We start from the raw sequence: 14,429 nt of genomic DNA on the forward strand, positions 1-14,429 counted from the left end.
AGTCCATCTCAAAAAGAGTAGAACGCTAAAGACTGGAATAAACCTTATGGAGAGATGGAAGATCTGAGCTACACAAGATCTGTGAACAGACGGACTCATACAACATCTTCAAGCCAATAAGAAATCGAATGACATCCATATCATCACGCTGCTTCCCCATACGTGTGATACCAATTGTGAGAAAACTGATACATATTCCTTTCCTTAAGAACTCCCATGACCTGATAATAGTACTCTCCTAACTTTGATTACCTAGCTCAAGGCTAAAATATTGCTTGCAAACATCATATAAGTGAGTGGCATTCTCTGCCCCAGAGTAGATATGTTGCAAACGGTCCCAAATGGCCTTCGCAGACCAAAGGTGCAACAAGGTGGTCCCAATGCTGGATCCTATACTGCTAATCATGCGGGATATGATTAGATTATCCTCCTAATCCCAAAGACTCGTTGCCGCTGAAGAAGCAGAGGTGGTAAAGGTAGTGGAACTAGTAGTATCACTTGAGGACTTAGTAGTAGCTGAGGTAGATTGCTGCTTGTCAAACCAAAGATGATCACATAATTTTTTCCTCGTAACAACACCTCCACTGATTATGTCCAATAAATGTAATTATTACCATTAAACTTAGTAGATGTCAAGGGAGAATCAACTGTAGACAGGGAGGAGATAAACTCAGATCTAGCAGCCATAGTTATCAAGCAACAAGTATGAAACTTGAGAGCAAAATCAAGAGATTAGCCAAAATGATGTCAATCAATCAAGAAAGGCACAGCAGCCATGAGCAAGATTCGGCTGTGTCATCACAAGACCGATGTCAACCACGGTGATGAGCAGTACCCCACGTTGTCTTCATACACCACACTACATCATGCAAATGCAAGTGTTTAACTCGGATAAACTAAACACAACCTGAAAATGAGAAATGAGGAAAAACTGGAAAATAAAAAATAAAGGTAGAACGAAGAAGTTTAAGCTACTAGAGGCAAGGATCATCCAAGCTCTGATACCATGTAAAGAACAAAGAAAATGGAAGAGAATGTGAATAAAGGACAGTATCTCACTCACTGTGCAGCCCTCAATCCATTCCACATATATAGGAGAATTAGTTACAATGAATGGGGAGAATATTTTGAGGATGACAGCTGGTAGGGACAGATTTCCTTCTAGAAGAGTACAACATATTGTAGCCAAGTATTTTGAAACAAAGAATACAAGAACTGATACAATCTCATTTATAGGTAAATTTCATAACTTTTTATGAGGTTGGAAATTTAATGCTTTTTTAATAATGTACAAGCAAATAACTTTTTTTTTATTTAATTGGTAAGCTTCACCGCACCCAATGCATTTCAACCTGTATATCACCATACATCCCATCATTATTTATTGGTGAAAGAAGTTGAGAAAGAGCTTATTGCAGCAAAACTGATCAACGTTCCAACAGTTAGGTCCCAATGGAAAGGTAAAACGAGCAAGCTAGTTGAAATTTTAAAATTCAAGAGTAGAGTACCTTGTTTTCCCCCAACTAAGAATGATTTGAAAAGGAAAGGAGGGGAGGATGAGGCCTATAAACATAAGTCCCAGCTCACCCCAAAAAGAGTATTCTCAAGAGCACAGTATTTGGTGTTCAGAAAATGGAATACAAAAAACATGGAGAAAAAAAAGGAAAAATTGCATTTTCAGCAATATATAGTTCTAAGTTCCTTATAATGGAAATTTTCAAGGCATGTGATTGCATGACACTGAATCTCACTTTACTGGAGTTTTTTCTCTCAAAGGTTCTAATGTAATACAATTTTTTTTATGGGCCATACATTGTACTTTAAAAAAGCCAAGGTAATACTGTTTCATAAAACAGAGTTCAAGAGACTTACTAATCCGAAGATTGCTCCTGAAGCACCAACTGCAGGCTGTTTGCAGAACCAATAACTTGTTGCAGAACCTGATTTTCTTGAAATTACTATAACAGAATACTATTTTTGTAACCAATTTCATCAGCTAGTGCAGAGAGGTTATGAGCCGTTACTTGCAATTGCAGAGGCAAAGTAAACTGCAAGAAATCTCCTTGGGCCACTGATGTTCTCTGCACTAGGACCAATTGAATTCAAAGAATAACAGTTAACCTGAAAAGGACAATCTTTTTTCAGACCCAGAAATGGCACATAAGCCATTAAATGAGAAGTATCAAGCAGTAAGGTTCAAGCCAGACCATTAGGTGCCCAATGTTTGCATGCAAAAAGGAAGACGTTGCCAGCCTCCACAATTGTCCTTTGTCAATGAAACTATTTATCTGTATACAACTCAAACTAATCAACAGAGTACAGAGACCACAAAATGGAAGTTTTTATATTAAAGAGGAAATATATTTATATTTTCATTTGCAGTATTACCTTAGCTCCCCAAAATAGCAGTTTTCCCTGTGTTGCAGTTTGTGCAATAAAAACTCTGTGCACATGATTTAACAAACAATAAGCTGTGCATCAGACACATAGAAAGATATTTGTATGCCTAAAAAAAAATGAGACTGTGGTAAAAAAGAAGAGAAATTGAAGTAGAAAAGTTGTTGCATTGAACTATCATGTGTAGAACAAACTATTGAACTATGAAGAATGCACCCGCATTAATATTATTCTTGTTTGACAAGACAAGACACTGATACTCACAAGACATTAACAGCAAGCAGAACATTGGTCCATCTTCTTCCATTGAATGAATTCCTGCGGGTTATCTTCGAGCGAGGCGCCCCATCATTTCCGAAGTTCTTTCTAGTTCCTCCCCCATTAAAGAAAGAGAAACAAGCTAAATATGTGGATGCCATAGTATCTTTTGGAAACTGAAGAAAATTAAACCCCTTGAATTGAAGGGCTTTTTCGCACCACACATCCTTCAATCTAGGCACGTGACCCAAACGAGAGAGTTTCTGTTCAATAGAAATCAGACGGCAAAGAAAGAAATTTGACCTCAAACATATCTAGAGAATTGCATCTCACGCATCAATGTTGCATTGGGAACAAGAAAAGTACCCCTATATGCCACTCATTTTAATTATAATCTTTAATTAAAATCAAGCAAAGCAACTTCAAAGTTTAAATGCAACATTATCTCCACGACGACGGCATGTCTAACAACTACTTGACATGAAAATAAAACCTTTTTTCCTGAACGAAGGCATATTTTTGGATTTTCTGTAAAATCACATGGATTCACACATAACTGACCGAGTAAAAATGCATTACAATACCCATTGAATTTGAAAAGTGATAAAGTAAGACTTGTTTAATATTCAGGTTGAAAAAAATATCCCTGGAAGGAAATATAGTTGCAAAAAGGACACAAGATCCATAGACAAGGTAGACATATCCAAGGCCATTAACTCTTCTTCTCCAGCTATCTAACTCATGCCTATCATGCATGCCAAATATGAAGTTTATTGGAGAGTTATCATGCATATATCATTATTAATTAAAGTCTTACTATAGTTTTGTGACACAGGAATCTTGACTCTGTAGATTGAACCCTCAAGGGCACCTCATCTACCTAATATTTCGCATGCATGACAGGCATGACAAGAAACTTACTCCACTTAGCACCATTCAAAGTTGCACCTCACAAGAATGCTAAACAAGTCATCGAAGAAACCATCCGAACATACTCTCAAGTTTTATAATAGAAATATATCTCAAATTTTTCATGAAGATCCAAATTAATGAAATGCTAATACCTCAACCTGCTATTTCCGGGAAAAGAATGAAGACATGGAAAATACCAGAACTTGCTATAAAGAGTAAGCCATTTTCTAAGCATCACTGCATTGCCTGGTCACCCTCCCATATCCATCCAATTAAACAAACAAATAATTTAGCACAAACACACATCAAATTTATTTTCTTTCTTGTACCAACTTCATTTTTATGACTTACCCAGAAAACGAAAAGGGAAGAATTGAAGAGTTCAACCCAATAAAACCAACAGAATCGCAGTTTTAGCATTTTCTGAGTAACCAAACGGAAAATTGGCAAATTGAAAGAGAGAGCACCTTGTAGCAGCAATGAAGCAGCAACTCTAGGCGAAGGTGGTGGCTGACACGGTGGCCGAGGTGGAGAGAAGCCGCGGTGGCGACGAGATTAAGGGGTGAGGGTGAGAGGCCTACCTGCGACACGTTCAACCACTTCGGTTGCGGCAAAGCTGAACCCAACGTTTCCATCTCCCTCTCTCTCCACCGTGTCTGTGTGACTGTGTGTCAGTTTCAACTCGGTCTAACATATACATTTTTTCATAAAGTAGAATTAATGATAAATAGAATTCATAATAATAAAGAGTAAATGTATAATAAATCAATGAATAAAGGCATCCTTCGTGTTCACTCGTTTCGCTTTTAAATGTGAGGGAACCCCAACTTTTTTGCCTAATATAAGACTAATTTTTTTTATTTAAAAAAATAAAAATAAAAAATTGAAAAAAATATCTGAAGCAACTCTATCTATTTTTTGTCTTTTTTTATTTGGTATTTTTTTTAAAAAAAAAAAATTATATTTTTCTTCATAAAAATGGTCATTTTTAAGAAATAAAAAAATGTCATTATTATGCAAAAAAAATAAAAATTACCCTTTTTATTTTTATAAAATACCAAATAAAAGAAGGACAAAAAATGGATAGGGTTGCTTCAAACATTTTTTTTCATTTTTTTTAATTTTTTTAAATTAAAAAAAAAAAAAAAAAAAAAGTTTGGATCCTGAGGTCGCAGTGTAAATATGCCCAAATTTTTATTTTTTAAAGCGGTGTTCTTTTGATTTTGTAAAAAAAGAAAGCTGAGCAGCGACAACAAACCCAACTTAAAACCAACTTCTCTCCTACGTGGCATTTATTTATTTTTTATTATATTTTTTTAAAACCAAATCAAAAATCAGTAAAAATCAAATTTCTCTCTCAGTCCCTCGCTCTCCCTCCCGCACTCACCATCTCTCCTCCGGCGAGTTCTTTAGCCACCATAAATCCTCCCTCACTCCATCGCTCTCCCTCCCGCGCTCACCATCTCTCTCCTCCGACGAGTTCTTCGGCACCGGCGAAGCTGTCCGTCCGTCGCAAGGTTCCATCCACTGTCTCTCTCACTCCGGCGAAGCCGAAGGCTCTCTCTCTCCTCCACCGGTGGTAAGCAATCCCTCTCTCTCATCCACATTCAAAATCTAGGGCTTTTTGATTTATGTGTAGTGGGTGCTAGAATAGTATATTAGATTTATGTGTATTTAGGGTTTAGATTTCTGTTTTTTGAATATTATTGGGTATGGATTTGTTTTGGGTTTATGGGTTTATGGGTTTATGGAGGTATTATTGGGTATAAGTTTCTTCCCTGCTCAATTACATCCACATATCAATTGGTAGATTCCAGCTTTGACACGAGAATCTTTTTCCAACTTCTCTGAAATTTTGCCCAAGATTCTTGAACGAACTTTCCAAACAATAGTTTTAAGAATCTGCTCCTCTGTTTTAGAATGGCCATCATATTATATATATATGCTGCTGTATGCTTGATTGCCTCTAAAGACAGAACCTACACAAAAGCATCTATCACAAGTCAAGAACAACAACAAAAGTTTCTTCCCTGCTCAATTACATCCACATATCAATTGGTAGATTCCAGCTTTGACACGAGAATCTTTTTCCAACTTCTCTGAAATTTTGCCCAAGATTCTTGAACGAACTTTCCAAACAATAGTTTTAAGAATCTGCTCCTCTGTTTTAGAATGGCCATCATATTATATATATATATATGCTGCTGTATGCTTGATTGCCTCTAAAGACAGAACCTACACAAAAGCATCTATCACAAGTCAAGAACAACAACAAAAGTTTCTTCCCTGCTCAATTACATCCACATATCAACTGGTAGATTCCAGCTTTGACACGAGAATCTTTTTCCAACTTCTCTGAAATTTTGCCCAAGATTCTTGAACGAATTTTCCAAACAATAGTTTTAAGAATCTGCTCCTCTGTTTTAGAATGGCCATCATATTTGATCTCATTTCTGCTTCTCCATATGTTATATATAGTGGAGCCTAATACAATCCGGCACAACACATCATGCGGGGACTTCTTCATCCATTTTTTGCACCCAATCCTCAAAACATCCTCCCACATCATAGGAGGATCAACTTCATTGCATCGAGAAATGCAAGCTCTACATATACAATTCTTTAACAGATAAGCAACAGAAATTAATGAGTTATTAGAGATTGATCTAATGTCCCTAAAAGTGCCTATAGCAATTCTGTCAACTACCAAGGTGTTTTTACTTGCTCATCAAATTCTGTCAACTGCCACTTTATCGTCGCCTCTCTCAAGAGAAGTCTTGGAATGAAGTTCATTTTCTTTTTCTTTTCAAGCCTATTTAAGTTCTTACTATTTGTATGCTTTTTATAGTTCACACTACTTATACAATAATATTTTGAATTATACATTAGGTAAGTGGAAAAGTTACTCATTATAGCTGCCTAAATGGACAAGGAGGGTGAAGTTGAATCTTTGTATACACGTATTCCAAATGATGAAGATTTTTTGGAGCAAGATTGCCCTCAAATAGGTTTGACTTTTCATCTTTTGTTTGGGTTATAATTTTGCTTTAACACACCAAGATGGCTTTTAACTTTGTATCCCTTTTTGATAGATGTAGATGAAGAAGTTGAAGAACCAAATGTCTTAAGGATCACTTGTTCGGATGAAGAGTTGGATGGGGATGAAAGTTCGAATGAAGAGTTGGATGGAGATGAAAAATTTGAAGAAACAGAGATGATCGGTGGGAATGAAAAAGTTGAAGAACCAAGGATGATCGGTGGGAATGAAAAAGTTGAAGAACCAGGTGTGTCAATGACTTTTAATTCACATGAAGAAGTTATTTCATATTATAAGGCATATGCTATGCAAGTTGGTTTTGCTGTATTAAAAAGAGTTATTAAGAAGAATGTAGATGGTAATCCATATTACATGGTCCGGACATGCATGCGTGATGGCCAAGTAAGAAACAGCAGAAGTACGGGTATAAAGACCAAATTAGCAACTAATAGAACGAAGTGTAATGCTAGGATTTGTGCGAATTTATGGGATGAGGGAACGTGGTATTTGAGTAAAGTGGTGCTTGAGCATAACCATCCTGTAAGCCCAAAAAAAATAAGGTTTCATAGGTGTTATAAGAATATAAATTATGCTGCGAAAAAAAGGCTTGATCTTAATGATAGGGCTGGAATTCGTTTGAATAAGAATTTTAACTCATTGGTTGTTGAAATGGGGGGGTTTGAAAATGTTCCCTTTGATGAGAGAGATTGTCGGAATTTTATTAACAAGGCAAGAGAGCTTCGGCTTGGCAAAGGAGGTGGTCAAGCTCTTTGTGATTATTTCGTAAGAATGCGAGAATTGAATGATAGATTCTATTATATGATAGACATGGATGATGATAGTAGGTTACGAAATGTGTTTTGGGCTGATGCACGAAGTAGGGCATTGTATGAATATTTTGGGGATGTCATTACATTTGACACCACATACTTGACTAATAGGTATGATATGCCATTTGCTCCCTTTGTAGGAGTCAATCATCATGGTCAATCTATACTTTTTGGGGCAGGATTATTGTCAAACGAAGATACAGATACATTTGTTTGGTTGTTTGAGGCATGGTTGAAGTGCATGAACTACAAAGCTCCAAGTGCAATTATAACAGATCAGGATAGGGCAATGAAAAATGCAATTGAGATAGTTTTCCCAAAAACACGACATAGATATTGTCTATGGCACATTATGAGAAAAGTCACCGAAAAGCTTTCAGGATATGAGCATTATGATCAAATTAAGATGGCCCTAAATATATGTGTGTATGACTCTCCCAATGTTGATGATTTTGAGGGAAATTGGAAAAGTTTAATTGAGAGTTATGAGCTTCAGAATAACCCATGGTTGAATACGTTATATTCTGAGCGGACTTTTTGGGTGCTGGCATATATGAAAGATACGTTTTGGGCGGGAATGACTACAACGCAGCGGAGTGAAAGCATGAATTCTTTCTTTGATAATTACGTGCATGCACAAACGACTCTAAAGGAATTTGTTGATCAATTTGATAATGCTTTGAAGAAAATGGTTGAGAGGGAGGCACGTGCTGATTTTGATTGTTATAATCGCACGAGTCCTTGTGTAACAGACTTTGCTTTAGAGAAGCAGTTTCAAGATGCTTATACAAATGCAAAATTCAAAGAAGTTCAAGCAGAATTTAAGCCACGTTCGAATGTTAATAATTGTCTTCTAAAAAGTGAAGGTGCAATTTCTACATATCAAGTGATTGAAACTGATGGAAACCGCATGATGAACAAAACATTTAGTGTTTTCTTCAACACCAATGAATTGGAAGTGAAGTGTACTTGTGCATTATTTGAAGTAAGAGGAATCATATGCAGACATTCCATTTCTGTTCTACTTACGAGTGGGGTTACAATGTTGCCACCTAGATATATTCTTGATAGATGGAGGAAGGATATAAATCGAAAACATGTTTTGATTAAGAGTAGTGGTGACGTGTTGGTTAATAAATCCAATGCCCAGAGGTATGACGAATTTTGCAAGCATTGTGAAGAATTAGCATTGCTCACATCCAAGAAAGTGAAATATTTCATGGAAGCGATGAAAAGTGTTGATATGTTAACGGAGAAATACCGTGCCTTAACGTTGGTTGAGCCCAATCAATGTGATGAAGTCATTCCAATTTGTGATGAGGTACTTTTAAGTAATGAGGGCACTACGGTGCAAAGTGAGAAGGTGCTTACTCCTGTTAAGGCTACAAAGAAAGGGAGACCACGCTTCCTACGAATGGTCCCAGTTATAGAAAAAGTGACCAAAAAGTCACAAGGTAAGAAATCCCAAAGACGAAATAAGCAACAGGGCAAGAACACTGTCAACAAGCAAAGGAAAAAGAAGAAGGTACATAACCTATCTCAAGATGACCTCAACACTTCTCAAACTTCATTGCCTCATACAACACAGGTGATTAATATATGACGATTTACCTGATTTTGGGTACACATATCATTTGCTCAAATATGATTTTTCATTTGTTTAATTTATTATGTAGGGTTCCATCAATGTGGCAGCAACAATGGTTGATCCAATGTCTGAGTTGCCAAAATTGATCAGCCAACACAAATATGAAGAAGCCTTCGTCACAGCCTTTCGAAGATGTGATGTGTCTATTGTATACTGGCTATGCTCTCAGGTTTATAAATTCATCATGTTATCTTAGTCATTAATGTTGTATATTTAAATGAAGTTGCCTTAAAGGTTTTTTTTGTTTTTTGTTTTTCCTTATTTAGGTTGATCTACAACATATATTGTCTATATATCCTATTCCTTTGAGCCAAGTAGTATTACTTCACCTTTTGCGGCATCTAACCTACGGTATCAATATCAATATGCCCCACACATTTGGTTGGATGATAAGCGTCGCCAATGCTATAATCCCAACAGACCCAATGATTGCAACGCAGGTGCAGCCCATCTTCAATGAAGTTTATGCCGTTCTCAACCATCGACAATACTTGCCTACGATTACTGGTGATGAGCTTTCAAGTATCCGTTCTCTGATACATGTCATTATGTCCAAGAGCATGTAAAATTTAATATAGTTTATGCCTTTGATGTTGGCATTTTTTTTAGGGAATTGTCATGTAACTGTCTTTTTGAGAAGTTGCCATGTGACTTTGTCTTTTTGAGAAATTATCATGTAACTCTTTAAAAGGATTGTGTTGGGAGCAACGCGGAAGAGCTTTGTCATTTATGTTTATTGCATATTTCTTATTGTTTATGAAAGTTTTTTATAGGGAATGTAATGCCTTAAAGAAGACTGATAAATTCTAGTGTCCTATTTACCCCTTTTCATGCTTAAAACACCGAAACAGGACACAAAAGGAATATTTGCTTTATGCATAGCAGAGTAAGAATTTGTAAATCACTGGTGCACAACAGACCAATTTGGGATCTTTTTTTTTTATTCGATTTTCTTTTGAATTTGGATTGTCAAGGATTATTCATGATCACTATTTCAAGCTAGAGTCTGTACGAAATGCTCCATTTTGAAGCTTTGTAGTCTCGAAGGAAGAAAAGAGATAATTTTTTTTTGAGGGAGTGCGCTTGGTTTTGGGTGAATAGGAAACCTGCTTTACACACATGATCACTTTTGCGGGGACACTTAGCTGGTGTTTTCATAATGTTTCTAGATACCCATCTTAGAGGAGTCCACATTGTAAAACCATCATGGATCTCAAGCATTTTTGTAAATCACATTCATTTCTTGATGGGTAATGGTTGTCTTAGTTCAATTTGCAAATGACCATTTAAGACAATGTATTTACACTGTACCGACTCAAGTATACTCCATAAAATCAGTTGCTAAAAATCTCTACAAATTTTTGTAATATTAACATAGAAAAAAAAAAAGATCCATTGAACATCATGGGGAAAATAAATGGAGAGGGAGGGAGGGAGCTTGGTATTTACACTGTACCGACTCAAGTATATATATCTTTTGGTTTGGTTCTTATGTGAAAAATGGGTAGGTTTAAGTCAAATTGAAATGAGAAAAATTCAATTTTTTTCATTGTTTATTAAATTGACATTTGTGATTAAAAAAATAATTTTCACGTAAAAGAATTTCTTCCCACCATACATAGTTGAAAGGACAAAAGTTTCCTCCAATATGGTGCAAAATCAAAATGCAATCTCCAAACCGATTCAAGAAGCTGTACCAAATCAAAACAAAAGGACAAACATGCAATGGTCAGACAACATTAATTAAGCAATAATCAAACTTAACAAATATCAAATTTAAACAATTTAATTTGGGAAATTAGAGAAATTGATCAAGTCATTCTCTTGCTTTCTATCTACATCAAGTGTAATCTTACGAAGCAAGAACTAATGAACAAGACCATCAAATTCCCCAAATAAATTTTACATTATTCCACATTTCCACCCAACCAAACAAGACCCAAAAATTTGACAACAAACGAGTTAAACGACACCGTTACATAGTCGAAGAGGTCACAGAGGCAAGAGCGACCTCCTCGTCATCGAAGCTCCAGAGATCAGCCACCATATTTTCCTGAGCAGCGTTGGGCGGTGGTGGTGGCGACTGGCCATCGTAGCACGGAATCTGATAGAACTTCATGAAGTTCTCGTACACCATCAACTCCTCAGAGAGCTTCTGCACCTCGTTCTCTTCCTCAACAAAAATAATTGGTAATTTATATCCTCAACCAAAACTATTAGTTGAGGATACAAAGTAGTGTCTGCATTTTAGAGCACATTGTTTATTAACTGGCTAAAATCTGCAACAGAATGAATGGTACAAACATAAAAACAGAAAACTACACATAGCCCCAAGTAATCAAGAAAAACGAATAAATAAATAAGAACTATAATCTGCAAGTAATAAATCTTTATTTTTCCTTGGTAGTGAACAAAAACTCCAAGCAAGCAATTATTCATATAGCTTGGGAAAAAACCTTTTGCATGTTTGAACACCCGAACAATGTTGTGAGTTTTAGCATCCCAAACTCGTATAATACCATCCTCCATTCCAGAAATTAATAGATTTCCACTTGCACAATATGCTAAGCAAGTAACAACCTTGCTGTACAAAAATCAAAGAATGAATTTGTGAATTAAGAGATCATATAAGCTGATACTACCAGAATACAAAGTTTACTGTCACAATTTAATGAGAGGTTGCTGTCTTATGTAAAACGTGCAACAATCTTCCACTAATATACTTTGATTAATGGAATAGAAAATATCCAATTTGATGATAAATAAATTAGGACAGTTGAAAACCACCAAAACTGCCAGCTTTCTCGGCATCAAACCAAACAAAAACACATCAAAGACAAGGAAGCCGAGAAAACAAAACCAGAACCCTAATCAGAAGCAAAAAAAATCAATAACCACCAAAACTGTCAGCTTTCTCGGCATCGAACCAAACAAAAACACATCAAAGACAAGGAAGCCGAGAAAACAAAACCAAAACCCTAATCAGAAGAAAAAAAAAATCAATAATAAAAAGATCTAACAGGGGGATTTGAGTTTATAAGGAAGAAGACACACCAGGATGAGATCGAAGAGGGTGGCCTGGTCGACCTTGACGAACTCGGCGTCGCAGGCCTTGAGGTCGTCGGAGTGAGAGAGACAGGGATGGAACCTTGCGCCGGAGTGAGAGAGACAGGAGCGACGTACGGAAAGCTTCGCCGGTGGCCGAACAACTCGCCTGAGGAGAAAGACGATGAGCGCGGGAGGGGTGCGAGAGACAGAGAGGATTTTTGGATCTGAGGTTGTGGATTTTTGGATCTGAAAGGGGGAGCGAGAGACTGAGAGATGTATATTTTTTTTAAATTCAAACTTTTATTTATTTTTTAAAAAAATGCCACATAGGAGGGAAGTTTTATTTATTTTTTAAAAAAATGCCATGTAGGAGAGAAGTTGGTTTTAAGTTGGGTTTGTGTTGTGCCTTTAACATTTTCCATATATATATATGCACCATTCAAAAAGCTAGCTGTCAACGCATCATATATAATAATAAACTACATCGTGTTATTATATATTTCAAAGCTTGTAAACAATTTTTTTTATTATTAATTTCTCTCTAATTAATTAAATAGTTGTTTCTACGTTACTCTTCTCTCTTATGAAAAATAGTTATTTCAAGCAGTAAATTATGTACTATATATCTCTGTACGTACGTAGATAGTAATTAATACACATTAATTAATTAATTAATTAGTTAAATATTTATCTATCTTCCCTTTCTGTTAATGAATTTTCCTTCAAATCGTATGATCTCCTTCTCCTATAAAAGCAATATCATGAAGAGTGAAATCGAATATTGAGCAAGTTTTTAAATCCATAATATGTATTTGATTCCAAATTAATAATTCAGCTCGATTTTGTTAAAGTAACGGTTAAGTTAAATTTATTTCTTCCTATCAGCTTAAGCTTTTGGAATACCTGGTACATCGTATCAAACAAAAGGTCCTGAAATCAAACCTTGACTCTTGTCAATTCACCCACATTTTAATTAAATATTACACGTGTTGAGCCACACCTATTAAAAAGAAGTTTGAGCTCAAATGTAACACGATCCTCAAGCTTTTGGGATAACACGTACGTACATATGGACATGACACAATCCTCAAGCATGGAAATAATTTGTAATGTCGAAGAAAACATTAATCTTAATTAAATAGGAAAGGATTAAATTCAATGTCCAATTCTCTTATTATTGTAATTCATTTCAGCATTTTTCTTTTTAATTAATTGTCTATATATATATATATACGTTACTTTCCTATTCTTTTATAGTTCAGTTGTGCTTTAAATACTGCTCAAACAGATATTGTTAATCATATATCTTTGAACCAAAAATCGATCCAAGTTTCAAGTTTCATCATCTTTTTTTATTGTTTGTTTGAAATGGAATTTAGGCCTTTTCTGATATTCATCCTCCTTGCTTTGGTCGTGGCGATGGAGTCGGAAGCTGTTAACCAGGAGAAGGTGTCGGTGAATTCTGACCATGGCGGTCGCCGTCTTGGTGAGCCGAAGTACATTACATACTGGGCCCTCTTGCAAAACTCACCAGCGCGATGTATTTTCACGCGCCGCTTGGGCTGCTACCTGCCAAGGGAACGGGCGAACCCTTACACGCGCTCTTGCTCCCTCAGGAATCATTGTGCCAGAATCACTGATTGAAGACTCAACCCGGAAGAGATAAAACCTAATAAATATATATATGCTGTTTATTGATTTATATATAGAGTATATGATTCTATAATAATAATAATAATAATAAGGTTTGAATTTATCTCCTGAATTATTGCTGCCCTTTGTATCTTACGTTGTTGTGATTAAAATCTTATCCAAATTCCGGTGATCAGCATGTGTCATGATATTCAACAGATGATTTTGTTTTGATTTTTGAATTTTGTTTTATTCGTTTTGTCCTGGCTTTTTTGTTGAGGACGATTTTTTTTATCTTACCCTTTGGGCTAAAGCTGATTAAATCGGTGTGGGGGATTATCTCTTGCGGTTGGAAAACAAGATCAAGGGAAATATGGGCTACTTATGTTTTAAATTTAGTCTTCTTTCGGAGGCTGGAGCATATTCGTTTTATATATAACTAAAGTTGTGCATGAGTTTGCGGAAGTTGCTATCATAGATGGACTTTGATCGTAAAAATTTTCTGAATATATCTATGACTTTGTAATAACATAGCATTTGACTATTTTGTGTTAGAGCTTTATGCTATGTAATAATAGAGATGTTATGCTCTAGATATTTTATAAATAAAATTTGAAAGATTCCCGAATATATATATATATATATATATATATATATATATATATAT

The 14,429-nt window shown here is 35.7% G+C and overlaps 2 protein-coding genes across 3 annotated transcripts; one reads left to right on the forward strand and one right to left on the reverse strand.

Annotated features, from left to right (window-relative positions):
- Positions 1-33: 33 nt before the first annotated feature.
- Positions 34-4,246, reverse strand: LOC132191908 (RHOMBOID-like protein 10, chloroplastic). Of its 2 annotated transcripts, none has more exons than XM_059607041.1 (7): positions 4,035-4,246; positions 2,662-2,918; positions 2,389-2,443; positions 2,208-2,288; positions 2,025-2,121; positions 1,873-1,940; positions 34-859 (listed from the first exon to the last, which is right to left on the reverse strand). In XM_059607041.1, the coding sequence occupies exons 1-7, from the start codon at positions 4,200-4,202 to the stop codon at positions 848-850; spliced, it is 738 nt and encodes a 245-aa protein (XP_059463024.1). In that variant the 5' UTR covers positions 4,203-4,246; the 3' UTR covers positions 34-847. The 2 variants fall into 2 exon arrangements, with proteins under 2 accessions (XP_059463024.1, XP_059463033.1); XM_059607050.1 differs by having other exon boundaries at positions 2,662-2,889; positions 4,035-4,121.
- Positions 4,247-4,924: 678 nt separating this feature from the next.
- Positions 4,925-9,648, forward strand: LOC132167719 (protein FAR-RED IMPAIRED RESPONSE 1-like). The gene is made up of 6 exons (XM_059578743.1): positions 4,925-5,146; positions 6,457-6,575; positions 6,660-6,851; positions 7,575-9,022; positions 9,111-9,251; positions 9,349-9,648. The coding sequence occupies exons 2-6, from the start codon at positions 6,491-6,493 to the stop codon at positions 9,646-9,648; spliced, it is 2,166 nt and encodes a 721-aa protein (XP_059434726.1). The 5' UTR covers positions 4,925-5,146; positions 6,457-6,490.
- The last annotated feature ends 4,781 nt before the right edge of the window (positions 9,649-14,429 follow it).

This window comes from Corylus avellana, chromosome ca1, assembly GCF_901000735.1.
Source record: "Corylus avellana chromosome ca1, CavTom2PMs-1.0".
Classification (NCBI taxonomy): Eukaryota; Viridiplantae; Streptophyta; class Magnoliopsida; order Fagales; family Betulaceae; genus Corylus; species Corylus avellana.

What these genes read in the sequence shown, in the direction of transcription:
- LOC132191908 (XM_059607041.1), bottom strand. Translation starts at nt 4,202, where the DNA reads ATGGAAACGTTGGGTTCAGCTTTGCCGCAACCGAAGTGGTTGAACGTG. An exon ending in TGCTATTTTGGGGAGCTAAG is followed by an intron (nt 2,289 to 2,388) that starts GTAATACTGCAA and finishes AGTTGTATACAG; the next exon opens with ATAAATAGTTTCATTGACAA. An exon ending in CTTTGCCTCTGCAATTGCAA is followed by an intron (nt 1,941 to 2,024) that starts GTAACGGCTCAT and finishes CAAGAAAATCAG; the next exon opens with GTTCTGCAACAAGTTATTGG.
- LOC132167719 (XM_059578743.1), top strand. Translation starts at nt 6,491, where the DNA reads ATGGACAAGGAGGGTGAAGTTGAATCTTTGTATACACGTATTCCAAAT. An exon ending in TGAAAAAGTTGAAGAACCAG is followed by an intron (nt 6,852 to 7,574) that starts GTGTGTCAATGA and finishes CTCCCTTTGTAG; the next exon opens with GAGTCAATCATCATGGTCAA. An exon ending in CATTGCCTCATACAACACAG is followed by an intron (nt 9,023 to 9,110) that starts GTGATTAATATA and finishes TTTATTATGTAG; the next exon opens with GGTTCCATCAATGTGGCAGC.